At 29.3% G+C, this 12060-nt stretch overlaps 1 protein-coding gene across 2 annotated transcripts in view; it reads right to left on the bottom strand.

Annotated features, from left to right (window-relative positions):
* Positions 1-1759: 1759 nt before the first annotated feature.
* Positions 1760-12060, bottom strand: part of LOC123266580 (transcription factor Sox-3-like) — a 30893-nt gene continuing 20592 nt past the window's right edge. Inside the window, exon 4 of one of the 2 annotated variants that reach the window (XM_044730887.1) lies at positions 1760-2497. In XM_044730887.1, coding sequence (XP_044586822.1) covers positions 1907-2497 — 591 coding nt within the window. In that variant the 3' untranslated portion in view covers positions 1760-1906. The remainder of the gene's footprint in view (positions 2498-12060) is intronic. The other variant, XM_044730886.1, reaches the window with a different exon arrangement.

Genomic DNA, 12060 nt, shown 5'->3' with positions numbered 1-12060 from the left:
AAACGTAGATCTGATTAGATTTAAGAGTTAGTTCATCAAGCCATTCCGAAGAAATTAAAAAAAAAAGATTGAATTTTTATGTTTTTTAAAAATAACTTTAAAGCGTACGAAAAAATCATAATGAAACCATGTGTACATTTTTTTGCTTAAAAACTGCGTCGAATGTTTTTTTAAAATGAAAATCGAACGACGCATTTAAAAGTTATAGTTTAGAAATTCACAAAATTCTTTTTTTCGGTATTTTTTTAAGATATTTTCCAGTTTCTTCAACCGATCAATAAAAGCTTGTACATTGTCTTTTTGTGCTTTAAAAACTGCACCGAATGCTTTTTTAAAAAACAAAATCGAACGACGCATTCAAAAGTTACAGTTGTTTAATAAATACATTCGGATCTCGAGGAGCTCAAAATGTGAAAAACCGCGCTTTGAGCTTGAAAAGCTCAAATATTAATCAAAAAACACACTTTAAGGTGCTTGAAATGCAAACTTAACAGGAAGTTCTAGGGTTGGCCTGCACGGTCAACCGATTTCCAGATTTTTTTAATTATGTAGAAATAATTTTTTTATATTTAAATAAACTTTATTTAACTAGACAATGGGTTATAATAAAACTTTCAATGTATTAAATACTTTTATTTCAATTATTAGTGTCGTTTTTTCTACAATCGTAGGATAACGCAATAGATAAAATATTTAAAAAGATTTTTATCTTGTTACGTCAAAGAAGTATAATTTCTAACGTGCGTATGAGTACACACACACACACACACACTTTTTTTTTCTCTTTATCAAGGAACTCAAAAGGATTTATAAAAAGATTTAAAATAATTATCATGAAATATATTTGTTATGATTCAAAATTTATTTTCCAACCTCTCTACAGAATTGTAATTTACATTAAGCCAAACAGCTACCCGTACGCGACCGAGTGTTGTCGAAGGCACACGGGCCTCAATAACTACATCCGAAGTTACCCGAAGGTAGCCGTACGGCTGTACAACTTACTTTTTCCGTAAAGGACGGCCTGGTTCCTCAAACAAAAATGTAATAAACTTAAAAACTAATAATTGGCACAAAAAAATTTTTAACTGCTGACAAAATAATGACATAAATTTAAATTTAAATAAAAAAAAATGTATGAACGTTAAAAATCTTATTTTTTGTAATGAAATTTGATTTTTTAGAGAAACACTCGCGACAACAATATAAATATTGAAAAAAAAACAAATTTCAATTTACATGCAATTGAAAATACGAAAAAAAAAGCGTAAAAAATTAAAATTTTGATTTTTTTCTAATGAAATTCAATTTTTTAGAGAAACTCTCACGGCAATAATTTAAAAATTGAAGAAAAACTAAATTTCGAATAACCAAATTTCAATTTTCACGCAATTGAAAACTCAAAACAGATCATATAAAAAATAAAAGTCTTTCGTTTTAATAATCAAATTTGATTTTTTAGAGAAACTCTCGCGGCAACAATATTAAAATTGAAAAGAAATCAAAATGTAAAGACTTATAATAGTAAGCTAAAACATCTTTAAATATTAATTAATATTAAAGTAGTATAATCACATTGAGCATAAATTCTGTAATTACTAATTATATAAATTAATTAATTACATTATAAACAAAAGAAGCTCTGTAATTATTAATAATTACGAATTATATATAAAAATGATCAGTATTGCGTTTTGAGATTTTAGATAAAATATATGTATATCAATTGACATCGAAGCTAAAAAATGTTAATTGTTTCCACAACAATCCTTTAAACACATCCAATTATCTTAATTAATAATAGTTCATTATTGTAATAATTAATATTAGAATAAAGTTAATAATTGTAACCCTACAAAGATGATTGATATTTGCTTACAATCGATGAAAGCTATGCCCTGTCGGGTCAGAAAAGAACAGTGACCGGGCGACGATAATCATTAGACCCAGGAGCGGGTGATGAGTACCCAGAAGCGTATTGGCTGATCTGTGGCGCCAGTAGTCCCGATCCCTGGACACCTGGTGGTCCTGGATAGTAAGCAGGAATACTGACCCCGGGACTGGTCGCAGATGAAGTCGGCGTAGATGTAGGGCTAGCGTTTGAGGAACTGTGCTGCTCGTTGCGCTCATTTCCGGACATCATATTGTTTCCGTGGTGGTGATGGTGATGGTGGTGCTTGAGCATGTCTGGAGAGTCAGCTGTAGGTGAGGGATTAGAGGGCGCTCCTGGGCTTGAATCTTCATACTTATTGCCGTCGTAGGCATTGCGGCTGTAGTCGTTAATGGCCGACTTGTCCGCATAGAGCTTGGATTGCTCCATGTACGCGCGTGCGTTGTCAAAGTACCCACGTTCCGCTAAGTATTTTGTGCTCGAGTCTAAGTTGTACTTCTGGTCGGTGTACATCGACATTGCAAGAGTGCTCGGAGGCATGTAACTTACCGCGCGAAACTTGTCCGCTTCGATTGAATACTTCATTGCATCCATTGAAGTTACGACCTGGAACAGGAAAAAAAAACAATTTTTTTGTGAGATTTTTTACGAATTTGGAGGAAATACTATTGGTGGAAGATTAAAAAGTTTGGAAAATCCAAAAGTGACTTGTTCGTATTAAATGGACAATTCAACAAATTTTGCTTTAGTTATGGATTCAAATATTTCGCGCGATTCTTTTATTAGATGAGAAAAATAGGGCGTATGCGCACCACTGAGCAGATGACCAAGCGCTCCGGCGTTGCTTAAGGCTAATCTTTATTTACATATTTATAGATATACGGAAGACTAGTCGATTTTATTTTTTATTAATTATAATTAAACGGCATAGAATTACACAGCCATTTGCAATAGAAAATTGCACGCTGTAATTTTGAAGCTAATAAGAAAAAAATTATCTCGATATGATAAGTTTTGCGGACTTAATTGTGCCACATCCGCACATAAAGACACCCGTAAAGGCTCGGAAATTTTTTTTCAATCAGTTTTTTTTACACTTAGTAAAATAAATCTCTTTTAAAAATATCAAATACGTTAAGACGAGAGTTTTTCCTTGACATACATACGTGAATTTATATTATTCTATGCATTGTGAATAAGATAGAGGTATTTTTACTTTAGAAATTTGCTTGATTATTATAAGGCGAAAGTAGAGGACTACCTTAAGCGCTTTCACGCTATGAGGTGTGCAAAAAGATCGAGCTATTAGAACAGAAAAAACGCCTTTGAGCTATGAATTATGAATTAACGAATTTAGGCTTAATGATTTTTCGGTATTTTTAAGCACAAAATTTATATTAAGTAAATTGATATAACGCGTTTTATTGAGTTACGTTGAAATTTCCAAATTTTTTTTTTAATTTTTTGATATTTTGGTATAAAATTAAAAAATATGAAAAATTTAATGTAAAATTGAAAAAACAAAAATGGTGGGTTTTGCTACACTGTGACACGGGTAAATATATATGAAATAAAAAAAAAAATTAATAAGAATTCGGATCATAAATTTAGGAATTATGGAAATCGAAAGTCTTTATTTTTAATTTTTTTCTACTCGTTTAGCTTTTTTTTTAAGTATATACAAATGAATCCTTCTATCATGCACACAAAAGTAGCAATCGCTATAAATTTCGTCATGGTGTTTTGTGTCGTAGAATGGGCTTTGTGAATAATAATATGATAAAAATAATAATAAAATGAAATGAAATATAAAAAAATAGAGTTAAATATATACACACAAGATCGAGAATAATAAAAAAATAATAAAATAAAATAAAAAAAATAGTAGAAATGAAAGAAAGATATTCGTAATTCTATAATTCGTTGAGATGCCGCATCGGTCCTTTGTCGGGTCGTTAAGCGGCTTTGTCCCGGTGTATGATTTACACCAGTCTAGTTCCACCACTTGATCCTCACAACTTCTACGTCCAATTGATTATCACTAATGTAATGTAAGAGACCATCTTTTTTATACTATAATATTTGATATTGTAGGGTTTATACGCATGCATATTTATAAATTTTTGTTTCGTTTTTTGTTTTAAAATTTTTGTCATCCTCATTCTTAACAGTATTTAATTTTTTTTGGACTCGAGCGATTGATCATTATTTTTTTAGTTTTCTATTTTTGATTCACACGGAAAAAGTTTCTTGTTAACGTTATTTTTTATTAAGTTACTATACGGGTTCAAATATACTGTAAATATTATTATACAGAAAATTTTATGTATAATGGTGTATATTCAATCTACATGTATGATATCGTATATGCTCCTATACGATATCATATCTGTTTGTTCACATATGGTTTCATGTGTGACATGAAAGTTATATGTTATCCTATGTGTTCATAAATGATGTCATACGCAGTCATGTATCTTCATATTTGGTCACATGTGTGTTAGATATGTCGTATGAGTGCCATATATAGTGACGTATATTAACATATGTTACGTGTTATCATATATGGTGTCATATATGTTACATATATATTTTATATGTTCATAAATAACATCATGTACAGTCATGTATGTCCACATATGATCTCATGTATCTCAGATATATCACATGTGAATTTTTTATGCATAAATGATGTCATATATAGTCATTTATGTTTACAGAAGTCACATATTATTTTATATGACCATAAGTTATGTCATATACAGTCGTGTATGTTCATATATATTCCATGTTATCAAATATTTTCATACATGATGTCATGTACAATCATGTATGTTCATATATGTTTGCAAGTTATCAAACATGTATATACATGTATATACATATCATATATATGATAATATGCAACCATGTATGTTCATGTATACCTTCTATTATTGATGCGTATACTCATATGCGATGCAAATATTCATAAAAATTATCATATATCATATGTTGCCATATATGATCAAGTAAATCGTTGTTTTATAAAAATTATCTGAATGGAGACAAAGTCAATAATAAAATTGTATTTCTATTGATCCAAATTACTCCGCATTATTATTTTTGATTAACAACTGTACCAATTGTGAGATAACAATACTTTAAGTAAACATTAATTATTATATTAAATATTTCATACTGCATATTAATAATAAATAGTGACAAACAACCCCAATGTATTATTTCACCAATTGTTAAAGTATAAATAAACCTTTTAATGTGTCTATAAACGCAGATAGTATACGAGTTAACTGTAATGAGCTGGTAATAACAGGTACGACAACAATATCGTTGGATGTTAACAATCGAGTTTATTATGAAGACCGTTTCTATTGTCAAGTGAATACTTTGTTTAGTTATTCGCGTGTGGTAGTTAAATGCTTTTTCAATATCTAAAACGCAGTACGAATGTCAATAGACTAATTTATTGATTTTACAATAATTTGAAATTCTAAATATCTAACTGCACTTCATCTTCCGCATGAAAACTTTAAACACTATAGCGTTATAAGAACTCAATAAAAATCTTCCAATCATCCAAAAATAGCAATTAGTCGATTATAAAATTTTTTTTTTTAAGTTTAGGTATGATTTTGCTTTTTAATAGTGTGCTTTTTTATCGTTTATTTGTACATAGTGACTATCAGGTTGTTTTGAACAAAAATCATTCAAATAATTGTTATGATTGTTGTTAGTTTCAAAGTATAAATAAAGATAAGGCAAGTTAGGTACAGCCTAATCATTATTATCATTAAAAACAATTGTATTTTAAAGTGAAATAAGGTAAAAGACCCCATTAGTGGCACTTTAATTGATTTTGCTATTTATTTAATCAATTTAATCATTAATTTTTATTATGAGTATTTTATTTCTAATCTTTAAGACCTCTAGATCACAGAAATGTTCAATTTTGATTTCAGGCAAAATCTTTTTAGTAAAAAAAAAAAATTTATCTTTTTCAACCTAACTGAAACCCCAAGCAAATTTTAAATTTCTTAATAATTCGGTTAAGATTGGTCACATTTTTAAAAGCGAATTTTTAAATATTTTTCTCACATAATTATACTAGCAATTATCATTACAGATTTTAAAAAGTCTATAAAATCACAAAATTATTTATTTACTTTTTTTAAAATAAATATTATTAAAAAAAAAAACAAAAATGTCACTAGTAGGGGCATGAAAATTCTCTAGCGCCAATTACCGCCAATGTTAAAATCAAAGGCACTCTAACGTTTTTATATAGCAAATCTGTTTACGTTCATAAACGTTCTGTCTAATTGTACAGTTAACAATCTCAATACGAGTCTTTTAAAAGTGATCAAGAATATATTTTTGCTTAAATAATTTTAAATTCAATTATTGTTAATTTTATAATTCTTTTTTTAATAAATGTGTTTGTAAATGATACTTTTGTGTTTATAATATATTTTTTGAAAAATTTTACGCACACGAGTTAGACCCGCCACTAAAGGAGTCAATAGTATGCCACTAATTGGATCAGGGGCTTATTGGCTCTGCCATTGAAGAGGTCATTTGAATAATGGATTTTAAATAATTATAAATAGTGGTAAATTTGGAAAAATTAAAATTTTTAAAATTAATTATTTAAGTTTAAACATTAATGAAGGCATTAAGTACAAAAAAAATTCAATATCTGTACTTTAACTATAATAAAAAAATCATTCTGTTAACCCCCTTCCTTATAGTGCCACTAATGGGGTCTTTTACCTTATCTTTTGAATTTTTTTTAAGTTTATAATTTCATATGAAATTCAAAATAAAATGACTGAAAATTAATATTTTAACAGTGAAAATTAAAAAATAGAGAATTTTCACTGATTTTCCTGTGGAAAACACTAAAATTTAATGAATTAAATTTACTGGTTCAATTAGTAAAATTTTCACTAATTTATTTTAAAAAATTACTAGATTAATAGTCAAAAATTAAGACACTAAAAATTATTGAAAATTTCACGATTTCACTTTTAAAGACTACGATTTAATAATAGAATGTCGCGCTCTCACTTAAGACATGCAAAAGCGGTAAATCCAATCATTTTAAATCAAACCTGTGACTTTTATAGTCTTAAAACCGTTACCCAAAATGTTAACACAGAATTAATAATAAATACTTGTCTTTCCGGTATTTACATCTCTACAAAACTTCGAGATTCATATCGTGTAAATTAATCGACGATAACATCGTAGGTCACTTGGGAAGTGTTCGGGTATAGTCTCTAATTCTATAAGGGTCAAAGCAGTAGCCTGTAAACTAACCGTTTTAGGTTTGGAATTTCATCCGTAATTAACTACTACCGTCCCTTGAAGTGGTAGCAGATAACCCAGTTGAGATGGTCACGGAAAGCATGGAGCGGTTAATCGTTCATGAAAAGAGGGACAGCCAAAGATCCTTCATCGCACGAGTCAGAATCCATTTATATATTTGTGTACATATATATATATATATATATCTGTGTTGAGCATCGTGGTGTAGTAAAAGACTAAGCTTAGTAGGTCTTTAAATTTAAATTTCTCAAACACAAAGGACAATGCAGATTTAATACGCAGTCTGTTGGGACTTAGCGCAAACTTGTTAAGCTTATAAGTCCTTGGATAATTAAGTTTTGAGTGTCAAGCATAATGACTAAAAACTATTGGGAGAGGTGAGTCACCGATTATACTCCAGACGGGCACAATACACAAAAATATATAATAACAGTGTGTAAGAAACTGTATTGGGTATTTATGTCACTTAATTGCTTAGTTTTGATTGAAATATTGCTGTTGCCTTGTTCCTATTGTCGGCTTGAGTAAACAGCTGTCATATTAGACTTTAGGCACTTTACTAGCTTTAGTTTTAGACCTCTAAAGGATTTTAAATGCTCGATACAATGGGTGATGCTACGCGCTCTATTGCAAGCTTTAACGATCGTTTAACTAGATAGTTAGCAGTTTTGGAACTATGAGCAAATTTACTTTTGAAGAGATTATTAAAAAAAAATTTTTCCATCGATAATCTGTTTTTATCAAATATTTTTGGAGGCGGATATGCTACTGATGAAATTTTGAAAAATTTTATGGTTATTATGCCGAAAATTAAAATTTATGCATTTTTTTAATTTAAAAAAAAATTTGGAATCATGATTTTCTTGTAATTTGTGTTACTTTGAAAAATATTTAAATATAAAACAAGAATAATACATTTTTTACAGATTAGAGTTCAAAATTCAATTTATCAATAATGGTCATAAATAATTTTTGTAGAAATTAAATTTTTTTATTAAAAACATCAAAATTTGTACTTTTGAAGAGAAAGAGTAAAATTTCGCTGTTAAAAAATTTAATTCATGATAAAATTGCATTTTTTTAACTATCTTGAGATTCAATAAAATGGTTTGAAATTGTAGTAATTGCTTAATAATTATTGTTTGGTCAATGATTAAATTCTCAATTACTTATAGAAAAATATGTAATGATCACATTTTTAATTAATTTAGTAGAAACTTGAGCTTAAAAGTCAATTTTTGAAATTCGTTAAATTGAATAGTTACTAACAATGATTTTATATCTTTGTTCTCTAATATAGTTTTTGAATTTTTTTTTTCGGTAATCAATTTATCAATTAAATAAAAACTGCATTAATTTTTTCCGACTTTTGACTTCTAAAATAAGTTTTTATTCTTAGCATTCAATTCATGATTTATAGATAATATCTATCGTAATTTTTAACTTCTACTAATTTTTCCGACCGTGATAATATAATTCTTTTTTAACCCGTTCCTGCCATTACGGTCATTTTTTTCATCCACTTGAATTAGATTTATACTAGCAGAAAAAAATGACCGTAAAGGCAGGAACGGGTTAAAAAAGAATCTATCGTAATTTTATTTAATCAAAATTGTACTAGTGTAATAATTTTTTTTTAACTTCCCGCTATGAAAATTGAAAATTTTCAAAAATCGGGAACTTATTGGTTTTACCCCGTTTTTCGAAAATCGAGCTCTCATCAGATCTTGACGTTTCGAGGTCTTAGGAAGCTTCCCTGAATATTTTCGCGATGATGTCCATATGTATGTGTGTGTGTGTGTGTGTGTGTGTGTGTGTGTGTGTGTGTGTGTGTGTGTGTGTATGGCCGTATGTAAACCTCTCATAACTTTTGAACGGCTTGACCGATTTCATCGTGGTTGGCGCCATTCGAAAGGACTTGAATAAACTTAGATTTAAAATATCATTTGGACCGATTCAAATCAGTAGATTTTGAGAAATCTCAAAAAAACTACAAAAAAATTTTTTTCGAAATGTGGTTTTTTTGGAATTACTTTTAAATGGCTTTACCGATCAATTCCAAAATCTAATCAGCTCTTAAGATCAAAAAACCACGTCGATCACAGCAAGCCCGGTCAAAATCGGTTGATTCGTTCGTGAGTTATCGTTGTCGAAAAAAAAAACCGAAAAAAGTGTTTTTTTTTTCAGAATTACTTCGAAATTACTGGCTTGATCAATTAAAACTTAATGATTCTTCATGGGGCTTTGAAAATTGCGTCGAATGCCGCCAACCGCGTGAAAATCGATTCATTCATTCAAAAGTTATTGTCGTTAGAAAATTCAAAAAATTGTGTTTTATTAAACTGCTAGTAGAGTTTTGAGCTCACAGAGTTCAAAACGACACAAAAATTATATTTTTGAGCTCGAAGAGCTCAAAAACGTAATGTGTAAGTTTGAGCGCTTAAGTACAAAATGAGCGGGAAATTGCAGGGATGGCCTTTAGAGTCAACCGTCATCCTATTTTTTTAATTTTATATTTGTTTTTAAGTTTAAGTTATTAAGAAAAAAACATCAAACAAATATTTTAACTAATCTTTGTTTGAATCTAAATTGTTAATAAGGGTCGATCAAAATTTGAGGTTTAGATTATCAGATTAGATTAATGAATTATCTGCGGTAATTTCAACAGGTCCTTGAGTACATAAGACGACAGGGTTATTTCTAATAAGATAAATGTAGGAATAATTTTCATTTCTTCTGTTTTTTTTTTTTAAAAAGGAATTTCGAGCAAATTTGTGACTCAAAAATTTTATTTTAAAGAAATAAATCAATTTTTCAAGAAAAAATGTTTTATACAATTGTTGAACTTCAAGAGAATGTAATAAATATATAAAGATTTAAAACATAAAATATGACACCAAATTTAAATTTATTGTACCCGCATACTAGGGGATTATGTCACTAAATTCAGGTATAGAAAATTTACAAACTCGAGTTATTGTCTCTATTTGAAAATCTTAAATGTCCACAGAGAGGTGAAGTATTTCGTAAAATTTCCCAGAAAATTAATAAAAAAAATATAATAAAAATGATATTATACTACAAAACAAAATATATTGTTTACACCTGACAGTAAACGGTATTTGTTACGTTAATTAACCGTCGCTTTCAGAGAAAACCGATGGACGATCATCGTGAATACACGAGGAGTATTTTCGTTTTGTTCATCTGGCTATATAACAACACCACCGACAGCTTATAATGCCCGTCACCGTGCCAATGTGATAACGGTAAACATTGTGTTTAAATACAACAACACGTTCTTTTGTTCGCTATTATTGTTAATATTAATAGTCATTACATTTTTTTTTCTTTTTTTCCGTATGTGTTATAGAGATAAATGAGGTATTTACATCATTTTCAATGAATTGTTGATGGAGTATCATTATTTATTTTTATAAAAGTTTAAAACTTTTGAAACCTTAGCAATTATTTCATATGATCAAACTGTGATTGAAATAATCATAGAAAAATGATTGAATCAAAATTTTCATTTCTTCCAAACATAAGCGAGCAAATTCCTTGAAAAATTTCTCACAAGCTCATCTCCCAAAAATTAAAATCCCTAAAACAGCGAACCATGTAAACTTTCTTAGCTACTTGATTTCCGTGGTCATTCCACTCTCCTCCCAGTAAGCCCGAAAACAGGGTCATAAATAAAACAGTGGATTGTGGGGTCATAAAGTCTGACTACGCCTTAACGTGATTATGCATTAGAATTATAAGCCCCTATTCCTCTTTCCACTGTTATTAGCATTGAACTTATGGAAAATCCCGTACCCAAGTAAACTGAAGAAAAAGATTGTAAACCCTATTTGTAAACCATTACATATCCGAAGGGGACAATGGTCGTAAAACAATTCAGCTTTGTGTGTCGCAGCTGACAAACGCTTAAAAATAATAAAAGGTCCGAAAGGTAAAATCAAAGATATAGACTAAAAAAAAAAATAAAATTTTACGATGGTTAAATTTTCATTCTTAAAAACTAAATCTCAAAGTTATATATATCCTCCATTGTTGTCAAACTGAATAAATTTAGTGTTGCTTTTGTTAAGTTTGTACAATTCACACAATACAATATTTCCAAATTTTTTTCTTCGACCGTTTGTACCATTCTCTTTCTATTTCACTCGACAAAGTAAAACCTTAAAAGTCCTTAAGTACCCTATAACTACTACTACTATGACTGCTGCTACTACTACTACTACTACTACCGAGAAACTGAAACATATACACACACATATATTTTGGAAGAAAAAAAGATTGACATTTGCACCTACAACTACAACCAAAACTAACGTGAATGGTCAGAAATTATGCACTGTAAACCTAAACACAATCGTAGTAAACTTCACAGTATTCATAGTTTCATACAGGTGATCGCACCCTAGCCGATTTTTTTGTATGAAACTTTTGAGTATTTTGTTGGTGCTATTCAAAACTTATATGCAACAGATGTCTTTTGTAGTACAATTAGCTGGGAAAATCGGTCCATTTTCAGCAGACTATTCACTGACTATTAAGTTGATAGGGTCACAAGGTATAGTAATAGAATTGAGGATGATTAAAAGTTTTATCAACAAAGTAGCAGCTATTCAATGGGTAAAAGATGCTAGTTTAAGAAACAAATATTATTCAACCGCGTCAAGTGGTTCAACTGACCCGATACGAGTCGAGTGCAATTGAACACTCGGATCGTTCAACTTAAAGTATTCGAAGCAAAACAGTATCTTTCAATTACATTCTTTGAATTTTGTCATTATTGAGTTTTTTCGAAAAGAATAGTAGATGAAATTTCT

The sequence above is a fragment of the Cotesia glomerata genome, linkage group LG6, assembly GCF_020080835.1.
Source record: "Cotesia glomerata isolate CgM1 linkage group LG6, MPM_Cglom_v2.3, whole genome shotgun sequence".
Lineage (NCBI taxonomy): Eukaryota > Metazoa > Arthropoda > Insecta > Hymenoptera > Braconidae > Cotesia > Cotesia glomerata.
Note: the sequence above shows the minus strand (reverse complement) of the source record. Positions and strands in the feature narration are given on the sequence as shown.